The sequence below is a fragment of the Clarias gariepinus genome, chromosome 9 (assembly GCF_024256425.1).
Source record: "Clarias gariepinus isolate MV-2021 ecotype Netherlands chromosome 9, CGAR_prim_01v2, whole genome shotgun sequence".
Classification (NCBI taxonomy): Eukaryota; Metazoa; Chordata; class Actinopteri; order Siluriformes; family Clariidae; genus Clarias; species Clarias gariepinus.
Window position 1 is genome coordinate 7,758,254 of NC_071108.1, and position 16,904 is coordinate 7,775,157.

The following is a 16,904-nucleotide window of genomic DNA, read 5'->3' on the forward strand; positions in this document are numbered from 1 at the left end:
GGCTATATCTATGGCATTTTAGCGATTAGCACCAGCATATTGAGCACTGGCCGGGAATCGAACGCGGGTCTCCCGCATGGCGGGCGAATCACCTACCACTGAGCCACCAGTACCCATCTGCGTTTAAAGCGCATAAATACTGTTATAGGCTAACATACATCTTTGTAGTCCTTTTGCACACGCGCGGGTGCGTTACAATAATAATAATAAAAATAAATTCGGAGAACTACTACTACTAATAATAATAATTCTAAATGGAAATGATGAATAAATACATAACAGTTTGAGCTTGACACGTTTATGAGCTCTGTCACTTGCCGTCAATGGGCGCCTAAGAGACATAACATTTTTCGGCTTCAGTAGACACACAATACTTTAGACTGAAACACGACTGCCCCCTACAGGTATTGAAGGGCATTTTCACAGCTTGCCGCGCGCACTCGCGGCAAGTCGTGGGATCCCTTTTCCGAAAACGTGCGTTTTTAAAGGCCAGATCTGTATATATATATATATATACACTGTATATATTAAATACTACATTTCATTTAAGGTTTAAAATTTCAAAATTAAAGATCATTAAACTCTATATGTGGCTTTTGCATTTTTATACATAAATAATACCCTAATTTATGTTTTTTTAATAGTTATAAGCAAAATATTAAATTGAAGAAGTGTTTAGGTTTTATCCGATTTATCGATTAATCGAGAGAAAAAATAATCGCCCAACTAATCGATTATCAAACTAATCGTTAGTTGCAGCCCTAGGTGAGTATGTGCGTGCTTTATGGCCTGTGATGACCCCAGGGTGTATCCCACCTTGAGATACAGTACGCTTCAGTCCTTCTGAGACCCTGTACAGGGTAAGCAGTATAAAGAATGAGTGAGAATTTAATTTTCCATACAAAGATTGGTAAAGTCTGTCAAGATCTGCTATAATATCAGGACATACAGTACCTGTTAAGTTAGCAAATTAAACTATAAATAATTTTTTTTTAGAAGAATGACATGTTAAGTGTCATCACATGCAAATTGCTGTGCTGTAGAAAGAATCAAAGACTTTCAATATTGGCTGTTCCATCTTCATCAACAACGAGGACATGGGAAATCAAATCAGAATCCCTAAGTTGTATTTGTTTTTGCTAGGTTTGGTTTTGAAGCACCTACTGTACCACACTAATGTACCAACAACTTCTTTTAGCTTGTTTTATCCATACCTGTTTCCCATCTTGGTGTCTGTGATCCCAAAAGGCAGCTGTCAGATTACAAAAAGTATCCAAAAGACTTTAGACATTTTTATCTGTGACCAACTTATTTCTCTCCCCTTTTTCGTCACTATCTCAATCTATGCCCCACTTCCGTCTCCTGTGAGACTTTTCTACAAATCCTTGAATGTTAGCCTTTTGCACTTCCTTCACACTTAGCCACAGGGGAAACACTCCCCCCACTGCTGTGGTAGGACTGCTAATGCTACTCTGCCTTTTACAACCCACCAGTAACCTTCCGTGACATGTAAGCCATTTTCTATGAAATGAAAACAGAAACAGAGGAAGAAGAGGTCATGTGCCCCAAATTGAGAAGACACGGCACGCAAACTCTGAGATTCGGCTAGATTAGAGGGAGGAAAAGATGTGTCATATTTGTGTAACCTTCTCCCAGTCTTGTTTATAATTGTTCCCCCGAGCCTCATATAGAAGAGTTCAATGATCAATTTCATTAAGCCACTAGACTACAGGAACAAAGCTTGAGATATTATTACCCTTTCTGATGCTTCTTACAATCTGAGCCTGACTGCGGGATGAAACGGTAATTGCGCAAATGGGTCATTTGCTGTAATAGTCATGCCTCATTAGATAGCACTTTAAGTACCAGGTAAATGAACACAAATACAAAAACTTGCATTCAATCGGCTTGCGGATAGACGAGCTACGCTGCCGCTGTGCAACTCCCCTGGCCTTGATTTAGGTTGGAATGGGATGGATGTAGGAATCCCTAGCTAGGCAAAATAACTGCCACCAGGACATGGTAAATAATACAATGTCTACTACAGATGCACAAACTTAAACAGAGTCCCTGAAGGATGGTGACTTGCTGCTGAAACTTTAATATCTCCTAGTGACTTATAGTGCACCAAGTTGCCAATCATGGCTACAGTGAACTCTGCAGAGTCCACAACAGTGTATCTTGCCCCAGAAGTCATCAAATCCCATCTATTGACTTTCGGAGCTGGGCCAAGACTCAGGTTTGGAAAGGACTTTTCAGAGCAGCTTTGTGTGTCTTTGCTTTAGTCTTTCTTTATCCCAGGGACCGAAGCCTGTCTTGTGTTTAACCCACTTTATGAGCTCAGGAGAAACAGGGTAGAAAATGAAAATGTGAAAGTAGCATGTTGTGTCCCATAATATGTCTTGTTTTGATGTACTTTTTCATTATTATCTGCAAAGGGAGTGCAAAGAATGTAAGGGAGGTGTTAAGAGAAGCAGGTTGTTGCTGCAGGGTTTTAAAACCATATGCCACATAATTGAGAATTGGATTTACTTAGGATCTGTACAGTCTATAAACAAATAAACTTGTGTTTCTATTCCCCAATCTCCCAGCCATTGCACATCTTTCCAAGAAAAGAGGTGCAACCGGGGAAAAACGAAGTCAAAACTGCTGCTGGTTCATAAATAAAAAACTATAATATCACGGATTTGAAGACATCATCATCACCATTTTCCAACAAGTGGAACCTTGTAGTCTTCTCAACTTCTTAAAATGAGTGTTGGACCAGCAATGCATTCTCTCAGAAGAAAAGAAAGCTACTCATGCCCTGCAATCAGTCTCCTGTGAATTCTGCCTTTGTGTGTCTGAGTCAGATTTTGTCTCTTCTCTATTCCCTCACAGTGATATAATGGATATTTGACATGCACAGCAACAGTAGAGCGGAAGCCGTCCGTAAGCTTCGAGATTTCACGCTCATTCACAATCCGTCAGCTAAAACCAAAACCCTAAGATTTAATTATACACACAGGCCTTGTTTAGGGTTGAGCTGAGAGCTCAGACACATCATTCTTAGCCATAATGGGGTCTGAAAATCCTGGAAACATTAAATATGCTTCTTTGCAAATGTTTCACAGTTTAAAAAAAACACACACACACACACTTGACAAAAGAATGTTTGCTTCCATCAACAGGTAGAAATATTCTAGAGATGAAACACTCCAGCATTAATGAAGTTTGCACTAAACCCATGCTACAATACAATGTATTGTCTTGAAATAGAATGTCTTGATGTGACACAGGTTTAGCAAAGATTTTTAAATTTGCCCAGCATTTGCATTTGTTTTTTACATTTTTTCTGTGAATGTTCTCCATCCAGATATAATCAGCAACAAGCATGAAACCACCAAGTGTATTTATCCATTCATTCATTTATTCATTCATTCATGTTCTCAGAGCCTAAAGCCTATACCAGAATTTGGGCATGAGGCAGGGTACATGCTGGATAAGGTGTCAATCCATTGCAGGGCACACACTATGGGCACTTTGGAAACGCCAATCCATCACTCATTCACACACTATGGGCACTTTGGAAACTAGAGAACATGCAAACTCCATGCACACAGACCCAAAGGCGTGAATCGAACCCCGACCCTGGAGGCTAACCACTAAGCCACTGTGGCGCTCACCACCAAGTGTAAATATTCAGAAAACAGCTTAAAGTATGAAAAAATGTGATATCTGAAATAAAATAAAAAATTCGGACACTTTAGTATTCTGAATGACTATCTAGGTGTCCTGCTGCTCTGAACATCACATATGTCTATTTAATTACACTTCATAATACATTCTAATACTCATGACAATATTTTCACCAAAAAAAAAATTTTAAAGGGTAAAAACATTCAACTTCCATGAACGTCTTCTCATGCACGAACTCAAATTTCACATAAAAGCAGATGGTATGCCTAATACTGATAAGAGCTGAGCCAAGAAACATGCTGGCAAAACCCCCAGTCATTCCGTCACCGATTTCATTCATCGAAATAACAGACTGAAGCGAGCTGCCACAGCTCATCCTGCTTAATACAACACGTATTGTAAGAAAGTAGTGCAAGAGAGAGCTTTTTTTTTTTCTCAGCTTATCTGTGACTCATGTTATAACACTTCTGTTCTTGGGGCTCACCGGTCCTTTGCTTCTCAGATCTATTATACAGGTGAGTTGCTGGACAAAATGGCGGGGTCTGTCATGAACCCATTCATTCATGGCATTATTGCTGTCATAAACAAGATTATAAGAAGTATCCATGCTTTGCAGACAAACAAGGAAACAGCATCGATTCTTCATGATACCCAGCCATGCCATACATCGTTCTTCTTCGCATTCTTATTCTTATCCTTATTAGTGCACAGTGGTGGTTTCATGCTGCGAAAAGTCTTTAATTGGATTTGGCAGTTTTCTTGAAGTCTGCCCGAATACTGCCTATGAAGTGCTTTCTGTCAGTTGTGCTGGTAATTCAAAGTAAACATGTCCTTGATAAAAAAAAATAAACAAATAAATAAAAAAATAAAATATTCCAGCAATTCTTTTGTCTGCCAATCTGAAGATTGAAATGACTAAAAATGCTGCATGCAGTAGAGAGATTCGACGTACAAAAAGCAGATGGCAATTGTCTCCATCGTCTCAAATGTCTTCTGCCAAAGCTGTGAACGTTTCTGTGGGGTTTTTTTCTTCTGAAGGAAAAGAATATTTCTGTATACAATTTCACTCAGTTGTCTAAAGTTGCAAATAATTGTGCGAAGTAATGATAAAAATAAATGCAAAGAAAAGAACTGAGAATGAATTTCTCACTTACGTCAAGAGACTAGATAGAGCAGAAAACAGACTTTCATTAAACAGAGAGTGGAGCGAGGGTGTTCGCAGCCTCAGTTTTCATATTAACCAGACAAACGCTGACCCAGGCAAACTAGTAAAAGTTACAGTATACCTGACCTATAAAACAAAAATTACGTTGCTTTTTTTTTCTTTGTTGTTTTCTGTAAATTGCATTGATTGTAGCACTGATTGAACATTCAAATGTCTGATTGTCCGAGACGGCAGCCGTTAGATGTGAGTGTCTGGGACCAATCAGTGCTCTTGACCAATCAGTGCTTCGTCTTACACAAATTTAAACAACATATTTATTCTTTTATTATTTGTTTTATTGATGTTCACTTATAGGCTGCACAGTGGCTCAGTGGTTAGCACTGTTGCCTCACACGTTCAGGGTTGTGGGTTCGAACCTTCACCTCTGTCGGGTGGGTTTCCTCAAGGCGCTCTGATTGTCTCCAACAGTCCAAAAACATACCATTTAGGCCTGTTGGCATTTCCAAATTGCCCATAGTATATGATTGTCATAGTTTGTCCCCTCTGATAGATTCTCAACCTATTCAAGGTGTACCCCAACTAGTCCCTTTGATTCCCTGGCATAGTTTCCAGGCCCCCTGTGGCCCTAAACGGGATAAATATATGGCTTAGTGGTATCATTGTCACCTTGAACCTGCAGTTCCCAGGTTCGATTACCATGTCAAGTCTGTGCGCATGGAAGATGCGTCTTCTCGCCATGCTTGGTGGGTTTCCACTGGGTTTTCCAGTTTCCTCCCACAGTCCAAAGACAAGCAGATTAGGCTAATTACAAATTGCCTGTAGTGTGTGAAAGTTTACCGGAGGTCCTACAGTACCACGGTCATACAAAATTGGAATTAATACAATGGTCACCATTGGCCTCCATGGTCTCTAGTTGGACTACAGACTACAAATTGAAACTTTTAAAATGGTACCTGAAGGTAAGCCACTGAAATGCTGGGTAACATTATAAAACTGTTTTTTATTAAAAAAAATTTAATTATACATAAATATAAGTAAATACAAAAACACAACTAATTTACATACTACCTAACCCAACTACAAAATTTAACACCAATAACAGCTTAAAATTTTAGCAATTATTTTGACCAAATTTGCATTATATTGTTTCAGTACCCAACCCTAGTAAGAAAGCTGGGTTCAAAGCGCAGGGTCAGCCAGGATAAAGAACTTCTGGAGCAGACAGGGTTAAGGGCTTTGCTCAGGGGCCCAGCAGTGCAACGAGGCAGTGCTAGGACTTGTACCCCTGGGATCAGGAACCCAAAAACATAACCATTTAAGCCACCACTGCCCATTTAAATGTAGTTTTTGCTTCCGGACATCACATCCCTTTAGAATCACGTCAATTACCTCCAACACACAATATGACTACAGATCAATCCCTGCAATACGTTATTATCCTGTTGAGTCAGGTTCCTCTCAAGTTTTCTTTCTATTGCCAATCTGAAGAAGTTTTTTCTTGGCTTGCTCATCAGAGACAATCCCATCATTTTGATTCATACACATTCACATTTCATAAAAACATCCAAAATATTTTTCGATTGTGTACAGCTGCATGGAGTTTGCATGTTCTCCCCGTGCTTGGTGGGTTTCCTCCGGGTACTCCAGTTTCCTCCCACAGTCCAAAGATATGCAGGTTAGGCTAATTGGCGTTCCTAAATTGTGTAGTTCCCATAGTGTGTGTGTGCCCTGAAATGAATTGGCACCTTGTCCAGGGTGTACCCTGCCTCGTGCCCCAAGTCTCCTGGGACAGGCTAAAGGTCCTCGCGACTCTAAATACAGGATAAAGCGGTATCGAAGATGAGTGAGTGAGAGTGAGTGAAGGTGTACAGCTGCTTTGCGACAATGACAATTGTTAAATTAAATTTAATTAATAAGTTGCCTATTTAAACTCCGTATTTCAGTTAGTCTGTCTCACTGTTTTCGTTACTGTCCTGTCCACTCTTGTCACGTTGTTTTATACCACCTATCTTTTCCTGATTTTATTTTCTAGTTTTGTTGTTAGTTTTATGTTCATTTAAGAAATGTCTTAACATCTGCATCCACGTTGTGCCTGCACGAACCTTTTGTGGGAGTACAAATTCGTTTTACTTGCAGTGCCGTTCCACATACACCATTCATTATAACTTTATGCGGTATATTTAGGCACATTCTATATTATTGACTCAAATCTGACTGCAAATGAAGTCTTAAGCCACGCAAAACAATGCATTTTAGGTAAAATAGCTTATTTTTAAAAAATCAATAAAATAATAACTTCCTTTCTACACTGACACTGAGGGAGAACATGTCACCCATGACTGGAGTTGTTTCCTCTTTTTCAGGCATGAATTTGTCATTTCTGTGATATGGTGGTATTTATCTTTAAAAAAAGAAAAAAAGGACTAATTTATCACTTGACTGGGAAGTGTGTGAATACAATATAAAAATGCGTTCAGGTCTAACATTTCATCCTGCCACCTACACGAGTGTAACTTACCTTTAACGAGCCACAGCAAGTATACAAACCCAGCCGCAGTAAAAAAGATCCTTCCTGTGAAAGCCCACCAGCTCATGTCTCTCTGGACCCCGGGCCCTATTTTTAAACCATTTTAACAGGTACAAATCTCACTGACTGGGAGCCAGCTGGTTCATCCCATCGCGCGAAACTGGAAAATCATGACGCTACAGTACTCCTTGCGGAGGACAAGATTAAAGGATGCATCAATCAAAAACTGGCTATGGTGATATCCTCTGCAGCTGAGTTTGCGCATCCTGCGAGCAAGATTTAAATAATAAACACCAGGCAGCCGGATGAATTTACTCACTCACTCATTTTCTATACGCTTCATTCTGTATTCAGGGTCACAGGGACCTGGAGCCTATCCCAGGAGGCTTAGGGCACGAGGCAGAGTACACCCCGGACAGGGTGCCAATCCATCACAGGGCACACACATACACACACTACGGGCAATTTTTTGGGAACGCCAATTAGCCTAACCTGCATATCTTTGGACTTTGGGAGGAAACTGGAGTACCCAGAGGAAACCCACCAAGCACGAGAAGCACATGCAAACTACATGCACACAGAGACAGGAATCGAGCCTGTCCGGGAATCAAACCCGGCCCCCAGAAGTGCAAGGCGACAGTGCTAACCACTACACCACTGTGCCGCCTTCCGGATGAATTCACGCTGATTAATTAGCAAGCCTTGAAATAACGTATGCTGTGTAAAACAGGAGCAGGATGTGAGATGAGCAAGTGCGAAGCTCCACGTATGTGTGTGTGTGTGTGTGTGTGTGTGTGTGTGTGTGTGTGTGTGTGTGTGTGTGTGTCACATGCCGAAGGCACTTGGAAGAAGTTAGACAGGTGAGTTAATGGCAGCGATTTTTTAAAAAGCCTCTGTTCTTGATCCCAACATGTTTGCTGCACACACACACACACACACATACACACACACACACTGGTGTAAAGACATCCAGTAGCTTCAAAGTATGTCACAGGAAAGCGAAATAAAGCCTCGTACAATCCAGAGTGTTAAAAATCCACCCAGGTCCTCGGAGTAGCTTACAGCGGGTGTGAAAGAGTAAATAACAGTAGAATGATTTCTAATTAAACTACCATCAAGAGACAAACAAGCATCAATGCAGAAAGAGGAACGCTTTAAAATGAGCTGCATGTTGTTATTATCTAAAAACAGCCTCATCCTCAGATACCGGGTGTGTGTTGGTGTCTGCTTCGCCACATAAACATCCATTATGTCAAATTAGCCCATGTAATGTCACTACACACAACAGTGGGTAGCGTTTAGTTTGTTCGAAAGGCTTGGTGATGTGTAAGAAAAAAACACTTTGGGGATTATAGCAGTTATATAGTAAAATAATCAACATCAGGGTGCTGAGATGCGATCCAACATACATGTATAGCGTGAAGTTTACTATTTTACTACAATGGCATGCTTAAAATGTTTTATTCCTTGTTTTTTCTCCTTTTTTATGTTTTATTCATGTAAGAATGACACATCATGCACCCCATGTAGGAAAACTTACAAGGACTGGTTTATGTCGGAGAGCAGACAGATGAAAAATGTTACAAAAATGTCACATCTCCTCGCCTTTCTCGTTTAATCTGTTCATTTACAGCCTTCAGCATGCAAGTGTGTGTGTTATAGTGTGTTATAAATGTTACAAATGAAAAAAGGTGTATAATAAAAATATTAACAATTATACTGTACTATACTGTACTTATCGATAAGTATTTGATCACCCTGTGATTTTGCAAGTTCTCTTACTTAGAAATCATGGAGGGGTCTACAATTTTCAGCATAAGTGCATTTCCACTGTGAGAGAATCTAAAAGGAAAAATCCAGAAATCACATTGTATAATTTTTTAACAATTTATTTGTGAATTACTGTGTCAAATAAGTATTTGATCACTTGCTTATTAGCCAGAATTCTGACACTCAAAGACCTGTTGTTTTGCTTTTAAATAGTCCATATGCTTCTTACGGAGCCACTCCTTGGCTGTGTGCTTTGGGTCATTGTCACTAGAAGGGGGAATTATGTTAAAATGTAAAAATACCATAATTCCCTCCACACTCACCACCAAGCTGGAGCACCTGGGACTCAGCTCAACTATGTGTCAGTGGATCTCCAACTTCCTAACTGGCAGACCACAGACAGTAAGGATGGGCAGACACGTCTCAGCCTCCATCACTCTCAGCACTGGAGCCCCCCAGGGTTGTGTTCTGAGCCCCCTGCTGTACTCTTTGTACACATATGACTATGTGGCCACTACCAGCTCCACCACCATCATTAAGTTTGCTGATGACACCGTTGTGGTGGGCCTGATCTCTGATAACAACGAGACCTGAAGGAGATTAGGAATCTGGAGAACTGGTGCCAGAGGAACAACCTCCTTCTAAACGTCATTAAGACAAAGAAGTTGGTAGTGGACTTCAGCACCAAGCGGGAGAGGAACTACCAGACCCCCGTCATCAATGAGAGCCCAGTGGAGAGAGGAGACAGCCTCAAATACCTCGGTGTTTACATCACGCAGGACCTGTCATGTCTCTACCACCTCAGACGCTTGAGAGACTTCCGACTGCCCTTCAAAATGCTCAGGAACTTTTACTCCTGCACCATAGAGAGCATCCTGACGGGAAACATCTCAACCTGGTTAGGGAACAGCACCATGCAGGACAGACGAGCTCTACAGAGGGTTGTGCAATCAGCTGAGTGCACCATCTGCACAGAGCTTCCTGACCTGCACTCAATCTACAGCAGGCGGTGCTGGATCAAGGCCAGGAAGATTGTGAGGGACCTCAGCCATCACAACAATGGACTGTTCTCTCTGTTGAGGTCAGGAAAGCGATTCCGCTCCCTGAAGGCCAACACAGAGAGACTGAGGAGGAGCTTCTTCCCGCAGGCAATACAGTCTCTCAATCACAATCACACCACCACACAGTACTGACCCACACATATGGTTTTTACACACACACTGGACATTCTGGACATTTGTTTACACTATTGGCCACTGCACAACTACACTTCGTGGTCATCAAATCACATCAAATCACTCCAGCACAAATCACTTTAAGCATATTTGCACTGCATAAGTCACTTTTAATATGTGGATTGCACAACCATGGATATATATTGGATATTATTATATTATAACCATGGATATATATATACTATTCTTTTATTACCATTTATTCGGCTGCTCTTATTGTTTTACATTTTTTCATATATTCTCCATATATTTTCTATATTGTGTATTTTTGTGTACAGTTTTTTTTTTTTTTTTTTGTATATTTTTATTTTATTCTTTCCCAGTTAAACTTACCCTTTATTTAAATTTTCATATTTATTTCCTATTCCTATTCCTATTCTTTTATTCTTAGGTCACGAGCAGTTGTCTAAGCATTTCACTGCATATCGTACTGTGTATGACTGTGTATGTGACAAATAAAATTTGAATTTAAATTTGAATTCATGTTGGTAGACCCAGCCACGACCCATCTTTAATGTTCTGACTGAGGAAAGGAGGTTTTTGCCCAATATGTCACAATACATGGCCCCGTTCATCCTCTCCTTAATACAGTGCAGTCGTCCTGTACCCTGTGCAGAAAAACACACCCAGAGCATGATGCTTCCAGCCCCATGCTTCACTGTAGGTATGGTATTATTGGGATGATATTCATCATTCTTCTTCCTCCAAACACGGCGAATGGAGTTAAGACCATAAAGTTCTACTTTGGTCTCACCTGACTACAGGACTTTCTCCCATGAGTCCTCTGGATTATCCAGATGGTCCCTGGCAAACTTCAGACTGGGACCATCTGGGCCTGGACATGGGCTGACTTAAGCAGGGGAACCTTCCGTGCGATGCAAGATTTTAAACCATGACGTCTTAGTGTATTACTGATACAGTAGTAGCCTTGGAAACGGCATTGACTTCATGGCATTGACCAGCTCCTTCCGTGTAGTTCTGGGCTAATTCTTTACCATTCTTAGCATCATTGATACCCCATGTATTTACTTAGACTTTGGCTGATTGTGGGCATTGACAGCTAACGACCTCTAACAGGGGCAACTGATTTAGAATCAAAGGGCAGAGTGTAGCTGGACTATTTAAATTTTTTATAATTCCTTTACTGTAAAGAATAGTTAATTTTTATTGTCTTAATTACATTTTGACCAAAAGCAGGTGCATGTGCAATCCCTGAGAATGAGCATACAGTGTCTGAAGGATCAGATACAGACAAAACAATCATATTTGGTAGAAAGAATCTTTAACGAGTCTATTAACGAGGATTAATTAAGACTGCGCTGGCATGTTTATATCGTTCTCACAGGAGGTGCAAATGTGTAAAAGGTGTCAAAAACTTAACAACGGGGACAACACGTGACTCGTAGGAAACGTAAAACTGGTGGTTAGTGGACTAATGCTTTAATATGTAAAACAAAAAAGAATCAGTCATTACGATTTTTTTAAAGCTGTATTTTAATTCTGTTATAAAAAAAATTATTATTTAGAGTTAATCAGAGGTGAGTAGTAATGAGTTACATTTTCTCCGTTACACTTACTTGAGTAACTTTTTTTTATGTAATTTTTATATAAAAATAAAGTTTTACCACACCATACTTTTTACTTTTACTTGAGTAGATTTGTGAAAAAGAAATGCCACTCTTACTTCGCTACATCCGGCTGCATCGACTCGTTTATTCTAAACATGCAGCCAGTAGATCTACCACATAACTGTGTTTCACCAATCAGACTTAGCAACAATAATCACATGACCTCGTCTGACCGATCAGCCGCAGTAACAATAACTACATTTAGTCACATGACCACACACAAACTGGTGTGAAAAAAAATCTTCAGCCGAGGTAGACTGCTTCAACAGAAGAGGATGAACATCCCTGGCCTCAAAGTATACAAAGCATGTTTTGCTTACACACAGTGCAAAAAAAACAGCTTCATACTGTAGTGTCTTCCAAAACAGACAGACATTTCAGCATATAAAAACTCGACTTCGTACCTAAAGAAACTTGTAGCGGTTTAAAAGTTAAGCTGTTTCAGTGAATGTTGCAATGCTAACATACAGTATATACTGTAATTATTATATAATATAACATATATAGACCACTTTTCACTCCTACTTGAGTAATATTATTTTGAAGTACTACTCTTACTTGAGTAATGTTTTTTTTTTTATTATCTGAATTAATTCATTGATGTAGATCTTTAACATTTAACACTTCAGTTTCCCACTTGTTCGGGAATCTTGTTAATGATTCCCGATCAAAGAAATCCGAATCGGCTGATACCAATACAGATCGCTGATCACAGGGTTATTGAGATCCGCCATGTGAAGTTTTTATTTATTGTGTAGTATTGTTTATTTCTTTACTGTTTATAGCAACAAAAAATAACAATTCTAAACTGCCATGCACAAATATATTTGAGATCTATATTTGAGACTCATATTTATTTTAAGCAACATATGCCCCATATTCCATTTTCTTATTATTTCATGTACTGTAGGTTATTAAGAACCTCAAACCAGTACAACAGCCTATGCTCGACTTAAAAGCGAAAAATTTTATTCTTTAACTAGCATCAAGCGGCTCTCACACACGCCGAAATGCTAATTTAATATAGTCACTCGTTATAACGTGCAGCACATGGAACACGGCTGCGTCAATAAATAACAAATCGAATCTTTGCACTGAACGTTTTTAAATAAAAACACACACATCAGTCACTTTGTATCTGGCAAGCCAATCATGGCTACTCATTAGTAAGCAGCGAGGACAGGCACTTATTTATAAATATCAGAATTTCTGCATTTTAAGAGACGGTCTATTCCTCTTATCATCCAGAGTGTGTCTGAGTTACCCTTACTGAATAGTCGCTCACTTGTCAGTCTGAAAGCATGGAGCAGTAAGGTAAACCCGGGCTGGGAACCGCTCTCTTTTTCTCTCTCTTTATTATTATTTTTTGTGATTATGGTTTTAGTATTTTTTACTTTCTGCAGAGTAAGGTTCGAGCTGTTTGAGGGCTTTTGCTGTAGTAAGGGGCGACTTACAAGATTATTGCCTGCGAATTCCAACTGCATTGTTCTGAACTGGCGAATAAGATTGGTTGTATTAAAGGTTTTGGCAGACTTTTCCCCAGGCGGTTTTGCTTTTAGAAAAACGTTGCATATTGCAAATTTGACGTCTTTTATAGAGAGTTGGTAAGAAATATTCCCAGTCTGACAATGTCATGTTTATTTTGAGTCATCATAACAGTACCGGTTTATGTGATTAGCTAGTCGAGATCTGTAAAAACTAAGTGATTATCAGCTAATTTCGACGGAAGTACCCCTAATCTTTACCATTTATAAACATTTTGCACCTTGCTCAGTTGCTCTGGCTTCACATTTGCATTGTTTATTTAATGCAGCATCACCTATAACATATTCACCACTGCCTTAACACCTACAGCCGCGAATCAACTCTCACAGTTTACATTTGCAACCAGCTGGAAACAGACTCTGCGGGGTGTTAAATCACTGCTGAGGGATTTCGTCTTTTATGCAGTTTGAAGTTCCATCATCCTTGAGTGAACTAATCGGACGTCCTTGCAAATCTTTCACACCTAGCAATGAAACATCACCCCTGACTTTCTTCTTATAGTGAACGTTTGTTATGCTGGACTCTCAGAGCAGACGTACTAAAGTACATACAGTACTGTATATTCTACCTTCAAACTCATTTTAGGAAATACGCCACATTATGTTTAGTCTAATATCTAGTAGCTTGGAAATGTCAACAACAATAATTGTGTTAATTCATTGACATTTATTTAAAAGTTACATTTTGAATGAATAAACAGACTAAAGATGTATCACATTCACAACAGATTAACTTTTTTTTTCTTTTAATTTGATTAAGACGGGTGGGGGGTGAATGGTTAAACTGACAGACAGACAGACAGACAAATAGATAGACGGATAGATAGATAGATAGATAGATAGATAGATAGATAGATAGATAGATTGTTCGATGAATGGATGATTGATTGGTAAGTAGGTAGAACAGGTAGACAGACAAATTAATAGAACGGTGAGTAGATTAATTTGTCAGTTAATTGAGTGTCTAATTGATTGATTGATCGATTGATTAATAGTAAGTATGTAAGCAAGTAAGTAGGTAAATAGATCGGTAGGTAGACAGACCGATCAATCAATCAGTCTAAAGATAGATAGATAGATAGATAGATAGATAGATAGATAGAATGACTGACTTGTAGGTAAAACAGGAAGACAGACAAATAAACGAACAGACAAATACATGCAACAATAACCCAGACTTTGGACATTTTCCTCCATCTACACACACATCCATTTCGTTATATTTTGTATATATTGTGTTTTTCTGGTGCACCATTTTGAGTTGTTTTTGTCACGTAATACACTTTGTGTTTTTGGTAAATTGTCGTCGTTTGTCTTTCCTTCTTATGCTAGGCCTACACCACACCGGAAGTTAGATTCTAGACCTTGTTTTAGTGTAACTAAGTTTTTATAACAAAGCTGATTGTTACAGACAGATGAATGGACTGACTGACTGGTACAGTAAGTAGGTAAGTGGGTGGGTGATTAACTGATTGATTAATCGATTAATTTGTAAGTAGGTAGGTACTGTAGATAGATAGATAGATAGATAGATAGATAAAGTCAGACACAGCCTTGCATAAAAATATTCACGCCCTTAAACTTTCACACTTTTATGGCACTTTTTTTTTTTGACACTCCATTACACTCCAAAAATACCAAGCTCTACTCTTCCTTTTCGCAGAGGTACAATAGTATCATCAGGGGAACATTTTGTACTTTATTATCTATCTTTTACCTGGAAACATGAACATAGTGAATCTTATTGGACCTTACAGAGCATGGATGTCCATTAAAGATACATCGTATGCAGTTTCCCAGGTAATAAAGATCCACTACACGTACAAAACATGCCCCAATGACAGTCCCAGCCCAGTGATAGACCACGATACGCTTTTCTACCTTTATTTATGAACATGTATGTTAATTGGGCTTGTATGTCCATTTTGGTTCATACTGAAATACAAAACGCTAGCTTTTTTTCTTATTATTTTCAGTTACAGTTTTAATTTTTTTATTTTGTCAAACACAATCGCAATCCATTCCCTATCTCAGGGCCTCTATCGGGCCGATCCTGGCCTAGGGGTCATGTCTTAGACACCCAGGTTTTAATTTTGGTTCGAATCCAGGTACGAGATATATGTTAACGGTTCAAACCGCAGCACCAGGGAATGAGATGGAGAATTAAAGGAGAAAGGAGGAGTGTAAGTAACCTTAGAGAAATGGAGAAAATTCAGGATGACTGTGAAAGCTGCTGTGAATGCAGAGAGCATCTTGTATGCAGCATCTCTTAATGCCTGGTTAATTAACGGCGTTAATTTTTCGATCGCTCTTCCCTATTTATAATAATAATAATAATAATAATAGATAACACGTTTATGGCTATGCTGGAAGTTTGCAACATGTGAAGAGCATTTCAGACAAACACATAGAGCGAGAGAAAGAGAGAGAGAGGTGGGAGCAAGTGCTGAAGCAATAACAATAATCATAATAATAATAATAATAATGGCTGTGTCTCATTTACCTGAGCCTTGTGCTGCGGTCCATCCTCAAGCTCCGTAACGCTGTTCATGATTCCTCCTTCAGCAATATTCTCCTACAAGAACAACCTGCAAAAATCCCAAATTTGTCCTCACGGACTGTAAAGATATCCTGTGTTGTTTAATCCCTCCATTAACACAGACAGTTAAGTTACAGGGTTTTTTTTGTTTGTTTGTTTGTTTGTTTGTTTTTTGTCTCTAGGAGATGTGAACTACTTCAGCAGTACACACACGTCCACCTGAACCTGCTGCAGATCTCATACACTCATTTACCAAAACAGAATGAGAAAAAAAGGCAAAAAAAAATAAAATAAATACAAATAAGAACACACACTTACAATGACTTCTTAATAACAAAAACAACCAGATAAGGAAAGATAAGGAAGCATCAGTCCGCGCGAGCGACGCTGCGCGAGGGATGCTGCACGAGCGATGGTGCGCGGAGGCGCTTCTCCTCAAACAAATCTTCCTGTGAGGAGGAGAAACTTCCTCTGTGTGTGTGTGTATGTGTGTGTGTGTGTCAGGGATAAATTTACAAAACAACGAGAAACGTCGGTATTCTGCGAGCAGTACGATTCCACAGCAGCGTTGCGGTTCCTGTTAGTCCTGTAGCGTCCATGAGAGACATTAAAAACGCGTCTCTCATCACACTGAGTGTCTCTGTAGTGTGTCCGTGCCGAGCTAAAGACGCCGCTTTACGAACGAGAAGGAGCACAGGGTTGCCAGATTGGCGTCATGGTTGCCAGGTCTGCCAGGTGGAAATGCTCCAAACATGCACAGATTTAAGGTTGAAGAAGCTAAAGGATAAATTAAATCAATCAACCCATGTTTGTTAATT

The 16,904-nt window shown here is 39.4% G+C and overlaps 1 protein-coding gene across 2 annotated transcripts in view; it reads right to left on the bottom strand.

The window, feature by feature from the left end:
- Positions 1-16,703, bottom strand: part of LOC128530787 (fibrinogen C domain-containing protein 1-like) — a 136,077-nt gene extending 119,374 nt beyond the window's left edge. Inside the window, exons 1-2 of one of the 2 annotated variants that reach the window (XM_053504914.1) lie at positions 16,405-16,703; positions 16,051-16,135 (exon numbers count right to left, since the gene is read on the bottom strand). In XM_053504914.1, the coding sequence (XP_053360889.1) occupies positions 16,051-16,098 (48 nt within the window). In that variant the 5' untranslated portion in view covers positions 16,099-16,135; positions 16,405-16,703. Of the gene's footprint in view, positions 1-16,050 lie in introns of both variants that reach the window. The other variant, XM_053504913.1, reaches the window with a different exon arrangement.
- Positions 16,704-16,904: the final 201 nt, after the last annotated feature.